The sequence below is a fragment of the Aspergillus brasiliensis genome (genome assembly GCF_001889945.1).
Source record: "Aspergillus brasiliensis CBS 101740 unplaced genomic scaffold ASPBRscaffold_1, whole genome shotgun sequence".
Classification (NCBI taxonomy): domain Eukaryota; kingdom Fungi; phylum Ascomycota; class Eurotiomycetes; order Eurotiales; family Aspergillaceae; genus Aspergillus; species Aspergillus brasiliensis.
Window position 1 is genome coordinate 4,441,173 of NW_027137442.1, and position 22,603 is coordinate 4,463,775.

At 51.1% G+C, this 22,603-nt stretch overlaps 5 protein-coding genes across 5 annotated transcripts; 3 read left to right on the forward strand and 2 right to left on the reverse strand.

Moving 5' to 3' along the window:
* The first annotated feature begins 1,611 nt into the window (after positions 1-1,611).
* On the forward strand, positions 1,612-3,949 carry ASPBRDRAFT_37613 (uncharacterized protein). Its single transcript, XM_067623762.1, has one exon. The coding sequence runs from the start codon at positions 1,978-1,980 to the stop codon at positions 3,622-3,624; it is 1,647 nt and encodes a 548-aa protein (XP_067485620.1). The 5' UTR covers positions 1,612-1,977; the 3' UTR covers positions 3,625-3,949.
* Positions 3,950-4,123: 174 nt separating this feature from the next.
* On the reverse strand, positions 4,124-9,728 carry pld3 (phospholipase D; the record flags this gene model as incomplete). The annotated part of the gene is made up of 3 exons (XM_067622225.1): positions 4,124-4,130; positions 4,187-4,255; positions 4,324-9,728. 3 exons carry the CDS (start codon positions 9,726-9,728, stop codon positions 4,124-4,126), a joined length of 5,481 nt encoding a protein of 1,826 aa, XP_067485621.1.
* Positions 9,729-10,909: 1,181 nt separating this feature from the next.
* Positions 10,910-12,630, forward strand: ASPBRDRAFT_37615 (uncharacterized protein). The gene is made up of 2 exons (XM_067623763.1): positions 10,910-11,723; positions 11,795-12,630. Exons 1-2 carry the CDS (start codon positions 11,360-11,362, stop codon positions 12,514-12,516), a joined length of 1,086 nt encoding a protein of 361 aa, XP_067485622.1. The 5' UTR covers positions 10,910-11,359; the 3' UTR covers positions 12,517-12,630.
* A 584-nt stretch (positions 12,631-13,214) lies between these two features.
* Positions 13,215-17,530, reverse strand: chl1 (DNA helicase; the record flags this gene model as incomplete). The annotated part of the gene is made up of 10 exons (XM_067626671.1): positions 13,215-13,433; positions 13,646-13,844; positions 13,996-14,045; positions 14,317-14,318; positions 14,440-15,127; positions 15,205-15,375; positions 15,425-16,050; positions 16,141-16,789; positions 16,850-17,016; positions 17,398-17,530. 10 exons carry the CDS (start codon positions 17,528-17,530, stop codon positions 13,215-13,217), a joined length of 2,904 nt encoding a protein of 967 aa, XP_067485623.1.
* Positions 17,531-19,026: 1,496 nt separating this feature from the next.
* On the forward strand, positions 19,027-22,559 carry ASPBRDRAFT_37619 (putative chitin synthase activator (Chs3)). Its single transcript, XM_067623764.1, has 5 exons — positions 19,027-19,538; positions 19,729-20,446; positions 20,541-20,660; positions 20,712-22,022; positions 22,090-22,559. Exons 1-5 carry the CDS (start codon positions 19,429-19,431, stop codon positions 22,099-22,101), a joined length of 2,271 nt encoding a protein of 756 aa, XP_067485624.1. The 5' UTR covers positions 19,027-19,428; the 3' UTR covers positions 22,102-22,559.
* Positions 22,560-22,603: the final 44 nt, after the last annotated feature.

Genomic DNA, 22,603 nt, shown 5'->3' on the forward strand with positions numbered 1-22,603 from the left:
GAAAGAGAAAGAATTGGGGGAACAAGCAAGAGTGACGAGAAGTGGGCTAGTTGGTAGTAGTGGATGATGTGAGTGAGAGAGAGAGAGAGGCAAGTGGGGGGTAATGCGAGAGGCAGTTTGAGTGAGACAAAAAAGCAGGGCAGAGAGCAAACCAAGCAGGGAGGCGGTGAAGCGGGAAAGATGAGTAGATGAGTAGATGAGCAGATGAGTAGATAAGTAACTAACTGGGAGATACTGGGAGAAAAAAAAAAGAAAAAAAGGAAACAAACCTACTCTTGGAGATGCGTGAAATGCGTGAAATGCGTGAGATGCAGGTGATCTTTCTCTAGATATGTACTTCGTATAGTCCGACTGATAAGGGGGTCTGAGAATAACGGCGGAGAATTGATCTCAAGAAAACTACCCCCCCAAAGGAGTAATTAAATTCTCTCTCGCTCTCGCGATTTCAACTTCCCAAACAATCCCGGGATAGCAAACCAATCACCCCCAATCGGACAATCAAACAAGTTGATGCACGCAAAGCAAAGCAACGCCCAACTATCAGCTGGTCGGCGGTCTGTCGGCAGGGTCTGCTTATAAAACAGCCAATCCCTCATGCACGGGTGCAGATAGAAGGACGCCGAAGGGGAGAGAGAGGCAGCGAAGGGATCGGGGGAGGGATGGGCCTAGGACGGTCCAGGCTCGGCGGCGAGAGCAGATGGAAGGAAAAAGAAACCGTATAGCGGGTGGGGATTATAGGGGGGAAGGGATTGGGAAGAGAAGGGAAGAGGAAGAGTTGCTTGAACACCGAACAGGGTCAGGGAAACCGGTTCCGTGTCCGTGGTGGGTTTAGGTCTGCCATGGAGGGAAGGTAAAATAATTGACGATGATGGCGAGGATGGCGATGATGATGGGTTCTGTTTGTAAGAATAGAAGCAATGGATTGGTTCCCCGCCAATCTCCATAAATCCAAGACACTATTTTTCTTCCGGATACGTCATGATCCCGAACTGCAGTTCGGACGGACACTACTAGTAGACACTATTAGAGGCAACTAGTACTCTACTCCGTACATACCAACCACACTCACAGACATCAACTATACATGATACTATCTAATTTAGGAGTCAATTTCTTCAGTAGTGTAGAATTGCACAGGTCAGGTTGACACGAGGAAAGTCAGTCAGTTGGCAGACTAGACAATAACCCGGGATGGTTGGGCCCAGGGAATAGCATTATTAGCAAGTAGCAACAGTGCCTAACCGAACCTAATCTTCTAGTCCTTCTAGACTCTAGAGAAAGAGTCTAACCCATTAGGTAGCCATTCTTGCATCGGCCGAAACCATGAGCAAAAGCGAGAGTGCGTGTGTTGACTGTGTTCAGGCATGTGGGAAAAACATGGATGGATGAAACTCGCCCGATCCCTGACAAGCCTATTTGAGATCCGTTCATGTCATGGGATACGAATGCCTGTAACTGTGCCCGTTGGATCCACTGGGCATACTAGCTTCAGAAGAGAGAAAAGAAAGAAAACAAATAAGTAAAGTAAAATAAAGAAATAGTAGCAGCTAGGAAGATAAGTTGGTAAGACAAGAAAAGATGAAGTCTATCTACTACAGTACTTACAGAGTACAAGATTTGAGATCGCCATTTCCCCGACAGGGGGTGTGACATGTGAAGACCTAACAAGAAGTCGATCATGCTAGGGCTGGCCAGATCACGGCCCGCAGTCACGTGCAGCGGCAGCACCTGACAGTACTATCCCAAATAAGGTAACAAATACTACTGTTAGTCTATCCGACACGGCGAGATTATCATCATCAATAATTCCTGCTACGACTTCTTACCTCGCTTCTTTCTCCTCTTCGACATCCCAGCATTCTATCCGAGATCACCCGCCCTGATTAGCCTCCATTCATCCCTAACGACTCGGTTTTCCCGGAACTTAGCGCCGTCTAGTCCCAAGTATACCCGGTATACTTCCCTTTCCTCCGGTTTATGCCCCCGGTTGCACCATTTCCTCCGCAATGCCTCCATTGCCCTGCTGAACGCGCGGTCATGCGCGTTCTTTGCCCCCCCAAACGCCATCTCCTCTCCTCCTCCTCTTCCTCGTCGGTTGCCGCTTATTTGGCCCTCTCTATATCCTCTCCGCTCAAGCCGCGATACTTCCACCAAACCCGTTCGTCCCCCAAGAATCCGGCCATTTTCAAAAACAGTCTGCAAAAAACCCTCGAAGCGCACCGGTCGTCAAATCGAGCTAGTTTAATCCGCAGGATACCGAATAAGCCCGATCATTCTGAACAGTCACCTGAGGAGACTGCCACAAGTGATGGGCTACCAAGCGATTCCTCCACCGCGGATGTAATTTTGGAGTCTTTCTTGGGCCCCAAAAGCCCGAGGAGGAGACCTCACTCCGTTCGGAGGACCGATCAACCGCCCCGGTCTACATACGCACCTCAGCTGATCCACTGGGATGCTGATCCTAAGAGGGGCCGGTCAGTTCAATGTCCGTGGTGGGATGGCTGGGATTCTACTCGGTCCTTCAGTGATGGCCTCTCCCAGCTAGATGCGGAGATTAAGGCACTTGGAAAATACCTCAGTCCGACCCCACCAGAGGAGGAGACGGTTCATCAGATAACAGCGCATATCGCTGGTCTTCTGAAAGGCACTGCGCCCTGTGCCCCCTGTATCATCGGATCATGGCGAACCGGGCTAGCCATGAGCCACTCCCATCTGGACCTTCTCCTCCCAGTCCCAGACTCAATACGATCTACCGAACGTGTTCGAAAACCAAGCGCCACGCGTCCGCAAATCCTCACTCAGCACAAGCGCCTGCTCCGAGATGTTGAACAGACCCTCCAGGAACGCCAATCCTTCAACTACAAGAAGAAGGACAACAATGTCTACCCAGCCACCGCCGTCCATCATTCCACGGGCCTTCACATACGTTTCTACTGCGGAGAAGACATACCCCCTATGGTCGAGTACATACAGGACTACTGTGCCGAGTACCCCTCCGTCCGACCTCTCTACATGGCCGCCCGACTTCTCCTTGAATCCCAAGGCCTATGTGGGCAAAACCCAGGCTCCCTCAAACCCGAAGCCCTAGTCATGCTCATCGTAGCATTCCTAAAGCTGAACCACGGCAAGTTCCAACGATCCGACGGCCTAGGCGAGCGCCTTCTCGGTTTTCTCCACATGTACGGCACCGAAGTCGATCTCACGACGACCGGAATCGCCGTCGATCCTCCGGGTACTTTCGATGCGGATACCATTCGCTCCGCCAACCGAATGTTCTCCAGTCAGCCAGACGAGGTCCCCGCCCCTTTGCGCGGCCAGCGAGCCATCATCAATATGAAGAAAACCGCCGCGTCCATGGGCAACACAGCCGCGGCTACACGGCTATGTCTGCAGAATCCCACTAATTATCTGGATGACCTGGGCCGCTCTTGCCTGGATACCCCACAGCTGCAGGCGGCGTTGGCGCGCGCTCATGAGCGTCTTCGTATGGCTCTCAGTCGCTGGGAGCAGTGCTCGTCTGTAAATCCGGATCACAGTTTGCTAAGCTCGATCCTGCAGGTGAACTTTGATGATTTTAATCATGTGCGCGGCCGGCTTACTGCCGGGGCGGTCGATTCCACGTGACGTATCGCGGACTCGAGATCTTGTGCTCATTCACAAGCTGCCTCTTTACTTTCTCGACCAATGATCCATGTACTATATATAGCCCCTTGTTTTGGGAAAGCCTCTGTGGAAATATGTATATATACTCTTCCCTCAAAATGATTAATTTAAACATCCAGATCTATTAGACAATGCCCCGGTGCTTCCGACACGTGCAAAAGGACACCAGGATGCGTATAGTAAGGTATCGGTTGACATGATGACATGGAGAGAATTGAAGTTGCAAAATCGAACGCCTGAATAGAAAGAAGAAACGCCCGCTTGATATGCAGTGAGCTGACAAACACCAGCCACCCGAAGATTACAAGGGATGACTTTGGGATGATGGTGTAGGGGGGAAGAAATAGTTGTGAGAATCGCAGAAAGAAAACGGGTCCAAAGATGGTAAAATGGATCGGCCAAGTGTGATACGGAAACAATATAGTATTAGTACATCGAGTGGACACACTTTGACATTGGTTCAGTTGCTGTTTAAAGGGTTAGCATCCGATGCGTTTGTGTCCCATTCCGGACTTCCACTTACTAGATTTCCAGCGGAGAGATCTGGTCCAGCGTGTAGAGCCAGTTTCCGCCCTGTTCCTCCTTTTCAAGCCTATAGAAGAGAAATAGTCAGTAGGCTGCAACGGAATTTACAAGATGCAAACAAGGCGAATTTCTTACCAGTCATAGGGCCACAGAATCAGATGTCCTTGAACGTGATTCAAGAGCTCTTCAGCTCGTGGTTTGTCCATCACTTCATCCGTCGCGTGGAAGTCCCGCTTCGAGCCGAGCGTCGTCGCCCTTCTTCGGCGTCGTCGAGACTGACCGGTAGCATTCCGATTCAAAGCCTCGGAATAATCCACGAGCGGCGGGTCAGATCGCTGCTTCTCCAGATCTTCACCAGACGAGCCACTTTCCTCATGTCGTCCGTTTGGCAGGTGCCCTGTCGCCGTCCCATCTGCTCCTTTCGTCGTCGATTTTTCATCTATCGGCTGCAGCCCGTCAGAGGTTCCAAGTTCAGCATGTTGCGTGTCCGGCTTCTGGCCGGCCTCTGTCGAACGGGCATCATTCTTTTCGACAGGGGGATCTTTGGCCTCCACCTTGGCTCCCTCGGCACTCTGAGCATGGACCGATAGATTATGCTTCAGTCCGGCAGCTGCTCCAGCCATGCTGGCCCCCGTTCCTGGCGGTCCAGTTTGCCTTTGGCTGGTGGGTTGGAATGCTTTGGTACTGTGTTGACTCTGCATCTCTGCGAAGTGATCTGCATAGGCAGCATACTCCTTGTATTCTTTCCACGACTTCACCTCGCTATCTGGCATGCAGCGGAACACGTTTCGGTAGATCTTAGTGTTCTTCTCCGCAACAGCTTGCCAAGTGTCGAGGTAGAAGCAGTCGATCACAGGGTCGCGCATACAATCCTTGTCGATAAAGACATGCTTTACGTCAGAAGAGAACAAGTGGGAGGACTTGATAGGGTCATGTATATCCCGCGAACCCGCCAGGACCCCGCTATGGCTACTCTCAGACTCTTGCTCCACTGGCAGTGCTGGATGGCGAACAGCGGGCAACCCCTCCACGATCTGTGCCCCCTCGTTACCATGCTCCACGACGGGACTGAGACTGTGATTGCCATCTCTATCCCCACCAGCGTTTGCACGGTGGGCAGTGCGCTGCGAGGGTTGTTTCGGCTGCTGGACAGTACCCTTGCCCTCGGGTGCAACGGGAGAGATCAGGACCTCTGCCCTCGGGCCCAGGAACTCAGAATCGCGGGCATCGCCCAAGCCAGCCCCCATGGCTTTTGTGAGGTTGTCAGCACCATGGCCGTCCACGTCCTTCCTGTGCTCGGCATTAGAAGTCACTCTTGGGTCGGCAGTGAGCTTCCGGTTCGACTTGAGGTTGGGGTTGTTTCCCTGTTCCCAGTCAACGTCATGGTTGAAGCTGTGCATATCTTCAGACCGCGAGAGGAATTCGTCTTGGAGTCGGTGTCGACGCTCCATCATATCTCTCTCGTCTTTTTTCTCCAGCATCAGTGATTCCGAGTCAAGCTGGCTTTCGGGAGGCTTTGACCCTTCTTCGACGATTTCGATCCGGCGGAGCTCTTCCTCGGTTGCCATGGAGTGCTCCATCAGCTCATCGACGTCAATACCAAGATGCTCTCTCATGAGACGCATACGGAGGGTGTGTGGGAACCGTCCCACAAGGTAAGGGCGGCCGTTCATGGAAGACCAGATCATATCCGTATCCCGCACAACCGCCGCCACCTCCGAATCACGAGATCCCAACATGGAGCGTTCGTTGATGTTGGCAGACCCAATGATAGCAGCTCGGTCATCAACAACCATGCACTTGGCATGGATATATAGCTGCTCGGTGACCAGTTGTTGTTGAGGGCCGATCTTTCCCCAGGTTCGAAGACTGAAGAATTGGATGTAGTCTTCAGGTTCGATTCCCAACGCTCGCAGCCGGCCGAAGATGGATGTCTCCCCACGACAAATGCTGCGATACTGACACATCATGATCAACCGGACACTCGTTCCACCTTCACTATCCACGGTGTTCTGGAAGCCCGGCATCAGCGGGATAACAATCACCGCGCGCCAAGCCTCCTTGTTCTTTGCTGCTCGGGTGATGCGTTCCACGAGAGCATCGCCAATCAAGTTTTCAATCTTCCGGCCATCGATTTCACAAGTGCTAACGAAGAACTGGTTCTCGATGTATACAAAGTGTTCGGACTCCTCGATCAGCTTAACGTAAGCATTCATAATACTATGCTCCGTGATGTCGGGGGTTCCAGTCGACCACATGCTACTCGAACGTAAGATCTGGACCTCACACGTACCATCAAGTCCGAGGGCTTCTAAATCAGCCGGCTCGAAATCTGGCGGGGGTAACAAAAATGGCGTGGGACGTGTGGGCTTTCGCTGGCGCAAGATGTAGTTCCACCGTTGGACAAAGTGGCGCGTAAGATCTCGAGCCGGCTGCCCGACAACGTGCATGGAAATGTCATGCCAGGGCATCCTGGGAACCACATTTCGATCGTACATCTCCTCGTAGGGCTTGTCGAGGTCGTAGAAATCCTGAACACGCGGGTTCGAGTAGTCCTTGCCGGGCCAGAGCTGGCAATGATCCGCATCCTTCGGCCCATCTGGAGTCTCAAAACCCGTGGGTTTGTCATCGGTGAGGAGATGCTGTGGTGTGTCCCAACGGCCGAAGCACAGGTCGATCCCTCCTACGAAAGCCAAGGTGTGGTCGATGATACACAGTTTTTCGTGGTGCGCCCAGAAGAAGGTGTTCTGTCGGAACTGATTTGGTGATCTCTGCACAAAAACGTTGGGATGCAGATCCAGGAGGGAAAATTTGGAGTACTCCGAATCAATAGGGATGGCAGAGTTAATGTTGCGGTACATGATGACGAAGATCTTGACTCCTTCACGAGCCTTTCTTTGGAGAAGACGATCCAGACGCCATTTCTGGCTGATAGCCGCAGGCCGACGCATGTAAAGCTCAGGGCTCAGCCACCAGTCGTGGATGTATATGACATCCTTCGCTTGGTTAATCGCCCGCGACACAACCCACATGTGATCGCGCGCATCCACCAACCACTGTGCGAAGCATTTGTGTCGCACCGGCGCGAAACTGTCAAACCGGTTCGGCCTTGCCCAGGGGGTGTTGTTAACCATGAACCGGATTGAGTCTTCGAACTGATGGAGCTGACGCTCATTCCTGGCCAGCAGTCTAAGCTTGCGCTCCGAGTTCTCGAGCCTTAATGTGTGATGCTGTGGATGTCTGGCTGATTCTGTCGCCGATTTGGCAATATCCTTCGCCTTTTGGTTTCTCAGGCTGACCTTCTGAGTTTGAATTTTGAAGAAAGCATCCACCAAAAATACATCATATATGTTCATCTCCTCCGGAGAGTCGACGCAAACGACGTAGCTGTGCCTAACAAGGAACCATTTGGGAGAGTGTCGCTTCTTCACCATGCCTGGCGTCAGCGCGCGTCGAAAATCGAGACCCTTGGAGGACTGAATAACCAAGAAGCCTTCCTTGCCATGATAGCTGCCTTCGGCCGCAAGACGGACACCCAGGGCTGACAGTTCCAGAAACTTGCAGAGACGGTTACTATCTGGCTTAAAGATGAGGAATCGAATCAACTTCTGCAGGTAGGACTCGAGCTTTTTCCGCTGTCGTTCCGGATAGCTCTCCTTTTTATTGGCCTGTCCTGCTTCAGGGGGGCCTGATGCGCCAGCAGCACCCTCTGCATCTGGATTCGTTACGGTAGACTGTCTCCGAGACAGGCCACCTGACGAACGGCGATGCGCTTGCTGCTGCTTCTTTGCGGCTCTTTCATTGCCACTAGTAGCTTCTGCAGCTGTTTCATATCCACCTTCATCCTCCTCATCCTCCATGTCGCTTTCCAGCCCACGCACGCCCCTAAGGTAGGGAAACGCACTCCGAGGGAAGCGCGGGAGATTTTGACCCCCTTCAGTGTTCCGCAGCTGGATGTACTTTTGGGTCCCAAAATGCAACTTATACTTCAAGTGCAGATTTGCAAAATCCCTTAACGTGCGGTAGATGATCCACTTCATCCGTGTCATGCCACTACCATACTCCAACTCGATACGGAAGACGAGATGGCGATCTCCGGAGTGAGAATCAATCTTGCTGTCAGTGACCCGCACCTTGAGCTGCTCCAGAAGAATCGGAATCCGCTTGCTGCCGTGCTCATCTCGCTGGAACATGCTAGCCAGTATCAAGGCGGCCGGCACTCCTGAGGTCAACTCAGCCAGTAGCTCTGCCGACTTGGCATGGTCTACAGTGTTGTCCACCTTGCGTCGCTGTCCGATTAACTTGAGACCTGCCTTTATCTGCCGCCACCTTTGAGCACTGAGGCTCGAGCCGCGGTCTGCCCGATGACGCCTCCAGGGTGGTGCCGTTCCTTCTGCATTCTCAGAAGGTCCAGCTAATCCGGTCAGCCGTCTCAAATTGCTTGGTCTTCTTTCTTCTTGATTTGCTGGCGCATCCATTTGGCGTCCGCTATAAGTAAGCCCCCGCGCGTTAGCAAGCCAGGCACTTTTTCGTCTCCATGCAGTATCCCTGTTTAAACGATCACGACCTTCGTCCTCCGAGACACCCTCACGATGTTGAGGTGTGAAATCACCGGTACTGCCCCGTCGCGGGAAGAAATTGGGGCGATAATTCTCAAAGGGGGAAAATGAGCTCGGTAGGTGGAATGACGGCCGGCTGGCGAACTTGGGGGTATTTGGCTGCGATGGGGGCACCGAATCATCCTGCTGCCGGCGCCGTGGCTGTTTCTTCTTCTGCTTCTTCTGGCGGGCCCGTTGTTCCCCGGCACTCTCTTCAGCATCGGCATCAATATCGCTTCCCTCCTCCTCCAAAGTGTTCGGGAATCGGAACTCCCCTCTTTCTGAGCCAGGGGTTGCCAGATCATTGTTCGTAGGTCGGAAATCGTTCAGCGTCGCACCGCTCGCCGAGCGAGTGTGAGAGGTAAACGAGGGCGAGGCTGCGAAAGACTTCAACTTCGTCAGTAAGGATTGCCTACCCTTCAGTCCCGAATCCACATCATCGCCTTTGACCGAAGGCGGTCTTGACTGAGATGGTTCGGCAGCGTCAACATCCGGAGTGTCTTGAGTGAATTGTACACTTGGACGGCGAGGCGAGGCAGATGATCCCAGAGCTGAAGCTGGCGACTTCCGACTCCCGGGATTTTGCTGGGTTGCCGTCGCATCGTTCGGTTGTCGAAGGCTCAGCGAAGCCGCTTTGTTGGTGGGACTGGTATTCGACGCTTCCTCCTCTCCAGAATCGCCGGCATGCTCTGCGCGCGACTTCCCTTTTGTGTCGAAGTGAGCATCTCCCACACCTTTCACCGTTGGCATATCTTCCACCTGATCCCCGCCATCTGCCACATCCGCTCTGTCTGTGCCATCCTTTGTCGAGGAAGGGGAGGGAAGCGGCGATGACAGCTTTGAGCTGCCCAACGACATCGGCTCGGTTTGTCTCGAGTAATACCGATTGGGGGTGTTCTCAGAGCCCCTCGCTTCCGAGAGATTGACCGTAGAGTCGGCCATGCTGCGTAGAGTAACGCAATGTCAGTGGGCAAGCAAGATGGTTTTAAGGGGGGGAGGGGGGTTCGAGGAGGAGCAAGAGCGCGGGGGAGAACGACGTACATGCGGATCAAAAAGATCCTGTTGAAACGGGTTTCGGATCTTCGATTAGACGAACATTCTATATCTACCACACGGCAGCCGGGAGACGGAACATAAATTGATCGACAAGATCAAGCAGTAAACAAAGATTAAGGGGATAAGTCGACAACACGCCCGAAACGTCTGGACGTGAAACTTGAAAGGAGCGTTGGGTTTAGCAGCGACAGTGGTTAGCCGCGGTGGAGTCCGCCCCATAGAAGAAGCGCAGGTCTGACTGGAGACGGAAGGCCCGCTTTGGCGCAGTTCTGCTAGTCTGGTCGGCTTGGGACACGGAGGAAAGGGGGCAGGGAATTATTCAATCATTCAATCAATTAACTAATCCCTTATGAGAGGTCAGAGGATGGGCTGCTTTGCACCTGCATATCCATCTACTACTAGTCACTTGCTCTAGGTAGATTGGCTGGGTTTCGCCACGGTTGCAAGTGCCACCAGAATCGCCCATCTACCCCAACTATACTGTAGGATAGATTATAGCTTCCAAAAAGGAGAAGGACGAAGAGTCACTAAAGGTAACTCTTATGCTTCCTTCTTGCTTTGGGAGAAGAAAGACCGATAAGGTTCAGCAGCCTACAAAATACGCAATACCATGTAAGGAAGGAAGTAATACGAGATCAAGGTGCGGATTACGTCGCCGTCTCAACTCCTTTCCCAAATACTTGGTTACTGGGAGGTACTTGTGAGGTACTCGCGAGGTACTTGATGCGGGAGAACCCAAACACAACCGGGCCACAACCGTGGTACTTTAGCCTTAAGGCAGCGACCCCGAGCTGGCTGATCAATCGCAAACTTTCACCAGCCACATGATGGCTGGTTAGTGGTTACAGGTTCCATACCGTTTCAAAACACTGGCCATGTGGATGGGTAAGTTACACAGTCCGATCCTCGGCTTCAAAAGAGGTCACCGCTTAACTCACCGCTCGACATTGAAGACCAACACGATATACCATCAGGCAATTAGAATGTGATTGTTGGCAGAGTCAACCTATAGTTGAGGGAGACTAATCTGGAAGCTCCAATGCTAATATTCACTCGATCGTACGAGCCAGTAGATGCTCCTGTCCCGGCAATCGCTCTTTAGAATCCGGATACGGCGTATATTCCCGTGTATGGCCCTCCTCCCACCAACATTCCGCCTGCTCTGAGCATTGGAGCAGTTCAATGTTCGTTTACAAAGCAGCTAAATTTCCACAACCTCTCGGATCATGGCCTGATATGTGGCTTACCATGCGGGCGTTGCAGATAGAGCAACTGTCACTGTGCCAGTGCAAATTTCGTCATGTTCACTGCTAAGAAAGCTCCTCTCGTACTAGAGGGTTAGTGGAGTACTTCTCGCAACAACCCCTCGGTAAAGTGCCTCCGAGGCAATGAGATATATATCGGCAAACTACTCACCATCGCCGATCAACCAAAACCCCACGCCAATTTCTCACCACCGTCATAGCCACCCAACCAAGACAGAAAACCCAAGAGACTCACAGGATAAGAAACACAGCATGGCTGATCCCATAAAGTCCCTCGACAACGCAGGCCGATACGGCGATGCCTCAACCGTCTCGCGAAAGACATACCCAATTGCGGGGATTCAAACCACAGTCTACGGTCTTGATGAACTCCCCGCGCAAACCACCGACATTGCCTGTCTGTGGCTCTTGCACCCCAGAGGTGGTACCCAAGAACGTATGACAGGTATCGGGACGACCATCATTGCGGATTGGAATTCCGGGAACCCGACTAAAGGCCTCATTGCTGTCGCATTCGATCAACGGAATCATGGAACGAGAGAGGTAGATCCGCTGGCCAATGAAGCATGGAGACAAGGAAACCCTCGTCATGCTCAGGATATGTTCTCCATATTTCGTGAGTTGAGCCATTTGCTTTTCATTCCCAGAAGAGATTGCTGACTCTAACAAATCCTTCTGGAACCACAGAGGGCACTGCCCGAGACGTGTCTCTTCTGATTGACTACCTCCCCTCTTATGTGTTCCCTCACTCCGATCGCAAAATCGTCGATAATCTGGTGTTGGGCGTTTCTCTGGGTGGCCATGCAGCATGGAGTTGCCTTCTGCATGAGCCTCGCATAAGCGCCGGAGTCGTCATCATCGGCTGTCCGGACTATGTAAATCTGATGGCTGACCGGGCCAGATTATCGAAGTTGCCATCGTGGACGAACACTGATACACCAGGGTCTCAATTCCTCGGCTCTGAGGCGTTTCCTTCTTCTCTACTGGATGCTGTGAGGAAGTACGACCCGGCCAGTCTGATTTTGAGCCAGTTGAAGTCGGCCTCGGAGGTTGGACCTCTTCGCAATGGGCCTTTGCCGGAGCCGACGGAGAATGAGAAGGCTGCATTGCGACCGCTCCTGGCGCGAACCATAGCCGGGAAGAGGATTCTCAATCTCTCTGGCGGCAAGGACAAGTTGGTCCCTTATCATCGCGGGGAGGTGTTCTTGACTTGGTTGAAACAGGCTATCGCTTCGCAGGGCTGGTTTGCCGATGGTGCTGTGACCTTTGAAGATCTTATCGATGAAGATGCAGGGCACGAAATGACTGGGAAGATGATGCATCAGGCAACTCGTTTCGTTCGTGAGACCTTGGAGGCCAGTAACAAAGCCCCAGAAAAGGTGGGGTCGGTGCGTGAATCGAAGATCTAGAACCCTTTCTCTGCCCGGGGTGTACTAGGACCGCTGCATTTTACATATATTCACTAGACATATAACTGTTCTTGCACCTGTATACATCATGCAACATGATCCTCTACTACGCTCACCATATTACTATTATCATATGGATCTCAGGAAGTATTACAATAACCGGACAAAGGGCATGGACTAGAGCCACACGCCCCCGAACTTTCCAGTAGGAGAGGTTTAGGTCAAAGTCCAGTGGTCTACGCATTCTGCAATTGCTGCAAATTCAAAGGGCATTTCAGATCTGGGATATACATCCACAAAACCGGCGCTGCTGGCTCATCCTCATACAACCGTAATCAAAGAGCTTTACCCTTGTGTTCGGAGATAGAAGCCATAGCCCGGCACACGTCGTAGCAGCATAGGTCGGGGAAGAGCGAACATATCCACAGAAAAAAAAAAAAGGTTGTCCTCCTTAATGGTATTGTTCAATAATAGAGCGTGATCGTAAGGGCATCCGGAGGCCATTCTTTGCTCGTCACAAATAGAAACCCTTTTGAATTTGTAAATACACGGATCAAGGTGCCCGATCCGCGGCTCCCATTTTTTGTTTTCTCATTCCCCGGGGAGGAGAATTCGAATCTCTATTACACCGAATCGTAGCCAGCGCAGCACCTGTCCCGGTTTTTCATCCTCCAAGTGAAATCCCAGACTTTCCACACTTAAGCAACGAGCTCAACAACACCACCGGCAGCCTTGATCTTCTCCTCAGCATCCCGGCTGAAGTAGCGAGCGCGGACGACGATGGGGACCTCGGGGAGACGGCCCTTGCCGAGAACCTTGGAGTAGCCGAGGGGAAGGAGGTCGATGACGGGGGCGGTGTCGGTCTTCTGGCCGCTCAGGTAGGCGTCACGCTTCTCGGCGGGGACGAGAGACCACAGCTATATTGGGAAGACAATTGATCAGCCATCCGATTCCTTCAAAATGTATGCCAAATCCCATCCATTCTTGCGCTGCCATGCTCAATATCCTCGTTCACTCTTCCTTGACAATCATGTAGTAACACACTGCCACCCCTTGCGACGTCTCATTCTTCCGCATCTCTTTCTTTCTCGGTCTCGATTGGGATCGTAGTGTCGATTTCAAAACGTACCTTGTCAAGGTTGATAGTGGGCTTCCAGAACTGCTGCTGGGTCTTGTGGAAGTACCTCATACCGACCTTACCGAAGTAACCGGGGTGGTACTTGTCGAGGTTGGTGCGGTGGTGGTGCTGACCACCGGCCATACCACGACCACCGGGGTGCTTACGGTGCTTGCCAATTCGACCGTAACCGGCCGAAACATGACCGCGGCTAAGGAAGAGGACACAAAAGTCAGTTTCTTGTTGTTCTTGTAGACGGTACGAACAGTGGTCGGATGAGGTCTTGAGCCTGTCGCAAATTTCACCACGACAAACGGGACGGTCGACCACCGGAGGCGAAAGGGAGATGTGCGGCGACTCACGCTTTCCTTGTCTTCGAGAAACGGGTAGGCATCTTGTCGACGGTGCTGAGCTCGACAAGACCGGTCTGAGGGTTGGCGATGGGGGGATGCGGTCGTGTATACTGCTGGCTCAGATGTTGAAATCAAGGCCCCGGGGCGGCTAGAGTGTGCGCTAATTCGCTTGCCCTAACTTAGGGCCAACCCTGCGGCTTTGTCTTTGGCGGCTGGGGCAGTACTACCACGTGATTTACTTCCTGCGCCACTCAATTACATAATCGTCCGCAGAACACCCTCAGTTATAGTTAGTTTGATAGATCTATCATAGTAAATCAGGATAGACACCTCTTGAATGAATTTACGGACTGTGGGACAAGTATGACTATATTAGTTATACGGTATTTCATAAGCGGCAGCTATCATATAATCATTTAATGTTCTATATGAGTGTCGCTCAGCTTCATTTACTAGCAAAAAACTTCGCCAGGCTCTGAACTGTAGCACCAGCAGGTCGTTGAACCGAACTGCCAGCCATACTCTGCTTGATCCAGGCCGGTAGCTTTGCCTGGATGCCGGGTTTATCATAACGTTTATCAATGAGAACAATCGCCGCATAGTCGTTGCGGTGTCTGATGGCTCGCCCAATACACTGATTAACTGCTCGCATGCAGGAGTTCTCATAGAAGTCCCTGCCTGCTGCCTTTGCTGCTGATTGCCGGCTTGCCTCAGAGCCTGTAGCCTGCTGGTGTGTTTTCTGCTCGATATACTGTATCTTGGCTTGCCAAACTGCACTCCGTATATTCGGAAAGGGCAGTCCCACAATCAACACGCCCCGTCCGAGTTTGTCAGAGAAATTGATTCCCTCTGACAACTTGCCGCCCACCACGGACAGGAGAAGCGCGCCTCTCCCAGTATCAACGGTGTGCGCGTACGTCTGAAGCAGCTCCTCAGTCGTGACTGTCATGTCCCGGGATTCGGACAGGATGGGCTTTTTCTGCCCAATCAGGCCATACACAGTCTGGCCTTGCTCGCCAAGCATTGGCTTTTTCCAAATGCTCAGGACTCGGCCAAGATAATCGTAGCTGGGAAAGAATGCCACTACACCGTCGGGGATGACATGGCAGAGTGTAGCTATTGTCCGTCCAAGATCCATGATCTGAATGTCCACGTAAGAATGTTAGCCACATTGCAGACAAAGAGTGATGCTAGGCGTCGAAAGAGAGAAACTCTCACCATTTTCTCAGAGTCACGGGCATCGTAGGTAAAGTCAAACTCTGAGCCTTGAACACCCCGTATCAGTGTGTGAGCGGTCAGATTCTCCGGTGGTATGACGTGGCCATAGCTGAATGTGTCTAAACGACTGGCTGGAACGTACGAAAAGAGATGGTTCATGTAGTCTGTCATCTGCCGAAGTCGTTAGATGTATATTCCATTGATGGCTGCCGAAACTTACGGGTGACATGGTCCCACCGGCCAATATGACGGCTCTTGCATCGTCCACAAGCTCTCGAAATTGATTAGTAGGGTCTAGAAGCATGTACTTCAATTGAATGTCTCCGTTTTCCTTCATGTAGAACAATCGCCCTTCGACAGAGGGGTTCATCAAAGACAGAAGGAAACCCTGTATATGAAACAGTACAGGCACCGTGGAATTTCCTGATGCCTTCTTGTCTGAGGGATCTTTAGTGAACTCGACATAACCATCAACTTTTCTTGCCAATTTGCTTTCTTGTAAATATCGACTCAATTTATGAGGATTGATCTGATCGATCCCCTTTCCGGACATGAGATCGGATGTCAGAACCGGACCCTCAGGTGCCTTTTCGCTCTCAAGGAGCGACCGAAGATGAGCAGCGATTGAACTGAGGAGCCGGATAACTTGAGCAACATAACTTCTGTTCTTCCCCTTTAAGCGAGTCTTGAACTTGCGGGCGTAGATAGTTAATTGTGAAAGAGAGGTCTGCAATTGTGAAAGTGACACCGTTACCGAATGGATGTTGGATATTGCGTCCATCAAATTATGGGCTTCGTCGATTATTATGACATGCCCCTTGACAGATATATTAAGAGCCTCTCTAGCTGAGCGTTGTAGCAGCAAGGGATATGGCAGTGTCACAATCTACTATTCATCAGTCACTAGGTCAGTTGAAGGTCAGACTCGAAGGCAACAAACCTCGCTATTTTTAACGACAGATCGGGATGCATAATAAGGGCATATTCCAATCTTCTTGCCGAGCTTTCCCAAGTCCTCAATGTCTTTCACTGTTGCTAATGCATGGTCCCGGAATTGCAAAACCTGTCTCTCATCATCTTTGGTCGGCAGAAATGGACATTTATGCTGAGGAGCCACACTGGGCTGCTGTAGATCTAAACAACGCTCATTAATCGCCGTTGCATTTTCCAATGAACTGACACGGGGGTTAATGCATAGATTCTTCCGAGAACCAAGAGTGACATGCTTCACACGTTCCTCAAGCTCTTCATCTCCTGTTAAGCCAGTACTCAACAAGTCCTTCGGTATGCTCCATGGCATTTTGACGCGTCTCAATTCACCAGCAAATTGGGTTAACTGAGAGTGCGTCCGGGAGCAATAAAATATCTTGACCTCGTCATCGTCATCGTCGTCACTTCCTGGCTTGCCGGTCGAGAACTGCCCTTTAAAGCGTTCCAGCAATTCTAGTGTACTAGAAGATAGTTCGCTACTATGGGCCAGCCCACTCCGCGGCTTGCCATGCTCTTCGTTTTCGCTATCATATTCATCCAGCGCAAATTGATCTTCACTTAGATTTCCCGTGCCAGTTGACGGCGTACTGTATTTCTGAGGCAGCAAATTTTCTCAGCAGGTATTTCGAGATAGGAGTATTGCTGAACCTCATACCTGCTTTTTCCGGGGTCCTTCGGGGTTCTCTAGCGCCATCCTTTGCTGTTCTTCTTCCTTTCTCGTCTTTTCTAGTCTCTCTTCAAGCTCCTTCCTTTTCTCGGTCATCATCCGGCTCGACTCACGCTTTGCGAAATCCAGCATCCATTCAGGCTCGTCATCATCGCCTAGAGCGCGATTAGTGAAGAAGTTCAGCCAAACAGTAGCGGGCAGCCTTACATGTAGCATTGTCAACGGCCATCTGGAAGGCGGAACGCTTGTGATCTCGCAGCCATGTCAAGGAACCACATATTAAACTTAATGATTTTCCCTGGGAAGTTATTTAGCGACATCCCATAACCCCACGGCACATTTCGGTGATTCCTCCAGCTTGCGCTACCCGAGCCAGCGAATCCCGAGCCACTAGATAGTAAATGGTGATGGCTAAACAAAAAAGAAGCACACTGTATGCGTTCACCTAGAACTGAACGGGTGATAATGAAATGAGTCTTACTTACAGTCCCTGGGATGTTCAGATTAGCTGCAACTGAAACTAGCACGAAGCTTACACGGCTTACCAGTAGGTGACTCGAAAACAGCAACTTTTCCTTCTTCGAGACAAGAGTATAGCGCCCGCATCAACTGCAGTTGGATGTCATAAGGCGAATAAGGGTGATGGAAATCGATATCCTGGAGTTCCATTGGTGGTGTTGTAGCCCGAAGCTGAGCACTGGCCAAAAATAAACGGCTGCCCGAAGTTGATGCGACAAAGGTCTATACTCCTATGCTCACTTGTGGAACGCCAAGCGCCAATGCATCTACCACTGTCAGTAGTGTCCGCAACGTTATACTTTGAGACTGTATCCAAAGATGATACAACAGGATAAGGAAGACAATTTATACCGGATGTCAAATGATGTTCCAGAAAGAAGAGAAAGAAGTGCTAGAACAGCATCTCACGTCACAAAGTGTGGACTATACTTATATGCAGGAGAGAAAAGCCACACCTGCCTTACTTAGTAGTAGTTACTTTGATGGTGGTTACAAATTACCGACAAAAGGTGAAAATTCCAGTCCTGGGCCCGCCACAGAGGATAGAGGCCAAGCAACCACTTACCTAAACTAAAAGAAAAGGTTCAACCTCTTTTTAATTTGTTCGATAACACTTCATGTGCGAGGTGCCTGTAGAGGCTGTGTTGCGCTCTTGCTCTGCTTAGTGATTGTCGTCCACACGAGTCACTAGTATAGATGAAAGATGACTGGCCCAACGAGAGGAGGAAATGGTAGTCTTTGAAGGGGGAACCTGTCAGGTATGGTAAGGTTCCTTCTGGAAGGGGCTTCCATCACTAGTCTAACGGAAGACCAGGCAAGACTGTCGTGATTTAAAAATAGCTGGTCATCCATCAGGCTGAAAAGTATAGTTTCCAAGTAGCATCTCGGTCCTGATTCCTCCTTAGAATCAATTTGCATTAACCGTTGCTTATTCCCTACAGATTAGACTAAACATTTATTTCTTTTTCTCACTCTCACTCTCACGGTGAGGGTCAGGTATTGTAAATATGTAACTTATCTTATCCATATGTAGTTAAATACTCCGTAGTGGTTGGCTATCTGGGTTTAGTGCCTGCTTACCTCACATCAGATAGATACGTAACTAACGTTAACTAGTTAGACAACAAAACTTACAGCAGTACTAGTTAACTGATTATTTTATTTCCCAAGAATTCTCCGGCATCAGCAGATTCATTAACGAAATCTGCTGAATCTTTAAGACGCAACCGGAAATGGAAAATTTTCACCTTCTGGTTTATTCTTCAATTGTTGCCTGCGCTAGTTGTTTAGATAATAGTCAACTACCCGAACCATGCAGAGGAAGAGATGATGATTAATAGGAGGCCCTCAAGAGAACCACTTCAAGTACTAGTGGTCCAGTTGTTTTGGGGTTTCCTTGTGGAGGTGCCTACTACTAAATTAGTACTACTACTGTATTCGTATCTATTGGACTGCTTGGCAGGCTGCAAGGAAATCCGTACTGTGGTCGGTTCCTGGCCTTGTCTGTCTTCTCTTCCCTCCTTTCCCCCCCCCCAAAACCCCTCTTTTCTTATGACAGTAAGATTAATATTATTCTTTGTATCACCTATACTGCGTATCATGACCACCTAATTAGTGTCCACTTTTAGACCCTAATGGATATATTACAGACACATGCTGCTGCTCTCTCTTTCCTGGAGTGATTAGCTAGATGTTCATGAAGCCCTTGCGCGCGCGCCCTCTCTTCCTTGGTGTTCCGTTATAGTCCAGTCACAGTCAGTTCAGTAGTAGTTAGTTAGCCCCTCCCCCTTCTCGGAGAACTACTTTACTAGTCCTCCACCACTACTCGGCAGTCTCCACGCCGGTTCTACCTTTTTCTCTCTCTCGAGAGGTTCCGATGAACCGCTGAGCCCAGCCAAAGTGCCAAACACACTATTGACTGGCGCCCAGTCCGAGACAAGTGACAATTTAATTTTCTCTTTGCCGATTTCAACAGGGGTAAGGTAGAAACAAAACTAACACGGCTGAAAAAAGCAATACCGTCCAATAAACGGAGAATCTCGCCGACGATGAATAGGCCACCCCAAGGTCACGGTCAGCCACGGCTGGGTGCTACCTGGTATCCAGGGGGCCAGGATGATTTCTACATGCCGGAGGTCATATCCCCCTCTCCTCAAAGGTGCGAGACTTCCCTTCCCTCCCCCCTCGGGATGACGGCGGTCATAAGGGCAAAAGCAACATCCTTCGAACAAAAAGGGGAAAATCACAACTTCCCCCCCTCCTCTTCCCTCAAATAGAAAACCCTGTCTTTTTCTGGCTCTGTACCTAAGGTTGGTGTGTTGCTAATCAATAAATCCTCCTTCCATTAGGGTCATGCCAGAAGTCCCGGAGAACATGCAGGATAATATCGCGCACCTCGAACACGAGGCCCGAAACCCCCACCACAACCAGTATGATCGTTCGCGTTACCCTGAACGAACTACTTCCTCGGTCGCTCAGGGACAGGCTTCTCCAACCGCCGCCTATGATTCCGCTCGTTATGAGCAAGCCGCTGTCCACGACACAATGGATGCCCCCAACTTTTCGCCATTCCCAGTCCTGCGCAATCCCCCACCTAACGTTCCCCCGACCGATGAGCAGAGGGAGGTAAACTTGGAAAGGGCCCGCATGGCCGTGTTGTCATCAAATGATCCTGATATGCAGTTAGCCTGGGCTCAGGATGCGCTCGCCTATGTGGAAGTTGCTATGCAAAATGAGGCTCGTCTGTCGTTGATTCAGCCCCCGCGCCCTCAGACCCCTCAGGCGGAGCGGCAGCTGAAACTTGATGCGATGAATATCGTCAACTTTCTAGCGGAGCAGTATCATCCCAAGGCCGAGTTCATCAAGGGAATGTGGCTGGAGTTTGGCAAGTTCGGATACCGCGTGGACAAGAAGGAAGCTTTCCGTGCCTATTCGAGAGCTGCGGAGAAAGGCTACGCCAGAGCCGAGTATCGTATCGGCATGCAGTTTGAGAGTTCGGGAGAGCCAGAGAAGGCTATCAAACATTACGAGAAGGGTGTTGCGCTCGCAGACTCGGCTTCATTCTATGTATGAACCCCTTCCCTCCTCCCCGGCCCCCCCAACCCACATACCTAGCTCCCCATTATCGCGTTCCAGTGAATGCTAATACTTTGATCAATAGCGCCTGGGAATGATGATCCTTCTTGGACAGCATGGACAACGCCAAGACTATCAGATGGGTCTCAACTATATCAGCCTTGCTGCGCAATCCTGCGACGAAAATGCGCCTCAGGGTGCTTACGTGCGTCCGCTTACCTATCTCATGTAACCAGACCTCTAACATAGTGTACAGGTTTACGGTATGCTTTTGGCACGAGAGCTGCCGCAGGTAAACGTTCCCGAGCAGTTTTTGCCACTGGATCTGAATGCTGCTCGCGTCAACATCGAGAAGGCCGCTTACCATGGATTCGCCAAGGCTCAAGTCAAGATGGGTGCGGCATATGAACTGTGCCACCTTAGCTGTGACTTTAACCCTGCATTGTCCTTGCACTACAACGCGCTGGCTGCACGCCAAGGCGAACCAGAGGCGGAGATGGCTATCAGTAAATGGTTCCTCTGCGGCCATGAGGGTGTCTTCGAAAAGAACGATGAATTGGCGTTTACCTATGCTCAACGTGCAGCCCAAAGTGGATTTCCCACCGCTGAATTCGCTTTAGGATATTTCTACGAAGTCGGTATCTTTGTTCCGGTGGATATTAAAGAAGCCAGGAGCTGGTATGCCAAAGCTGCAGCAAATGGAAACAAAGACGCGACCGGCCGGATCGATAGCATCTCCCGCTCCAAGACCCTATCCAGAAAGGATCACGAACAGGTTGCCATTGCCCGGATCAAGTCGACTCGCTATGGAAATGGCCCGCGGGGACCCCCGTTGAAGCCGCCCCAGGAGAATCTCGAAATGCCCGACCCCTCCAGGATGACTTTGTCAGATAACCCACCCGCCGCGCCCGCCCCTTACCCTGACAGACCGGGATCTCGTGCTCGGCCGGTGTATCCGCCAGGATATCCCATGGGTGCGGACCCTCGGCCAAGTTCTGCATTTGGAATCAACCCAAATATTCGGTCGAACGCGCCGAACTACAACCGTGCTGCCTCATACGGGCCTAGCGCAATGGGATACCGCTCACCAGGCCCTAGTACGCCATCTACCACTAGCCCGACAAGCCCAGCGTCGGCGGCACCCAAACTCGACATTGGCTATTCAGCACCCCTCGAGAATCCTCACCCGGATGCTCGCAGACGTCCTCAGCGATTGGACAACATGCCTCCTCCGGATAGGAGACCTGTACGGGGTCCTGCTTCTCCCCACTCCCAAGGGGGACCGATGGGCTCTCCTAGGCCGCCTGCCTCGCCTTCCACGGCGTATCCCCCACGGGCTGAATCCATGCCGCCTCCCGGTGCTGCATCGACCCCCCGGCCCTCATCTTCCTCTGCTTCCACCCCTAAGCCCCCTCCCTCAACTTCGACCCCCAAGCCTCCCTCCACGGCTTCAAGCACATCTAGTCAAAAGCCTGCCCCCGCCAAACAGCATGGTAACCTACCGGGCAAGGGCCCCAAGACATTCGAGGAGATGGGTGTTCCGACTGTCCAGAAAGACAACGATTGCGTATGTGACCTCCCCTCTTGTATCTCAGTTTCAACGACGCGGGACTTGCAGCTAATTGTTTGCGCAGATTGTCATGTGATACCCTTGAAGATCTCTTATTTTTGGTCTCTATTCATTTGTGCCATATTCGAAAAAGGAAAACGTGGAGGAGTGGGGATTACTCTTTTTCTTCTATCTTTGTCGTCCCTTGCGTGCGTGATATAATGTAGATGGGTTGGAGTGTTGGAAAATCTGATGGTTATTAGGCGAGAAGATGCATAGTGTTTTCTTTCCTTTTCTTGGACCATTTAAGGATTGCATATGTCATTCACCCAATTATTCTCATTCTTCTTTCTTTCAGTTTGCCTTTGCTTTTTTTCTTTTTTTTTTTCTTATTTTTTTGATGTGGTGTTTTATTTCGGTATCATGATTTACATGCAACGGCGTAGGACCAAGTATCTGGCGGCATGACCGGGCCTTTCTCTTTCCTTCACTTCTGTCCCCTCGAATCCAGCTCGCGAGTTCGGCCTCCGCGAGGGTTTCACATTTGTCTACATAATTCATAATCCACCACTCTTCCTTATCAAATCAGGACTTTTGTT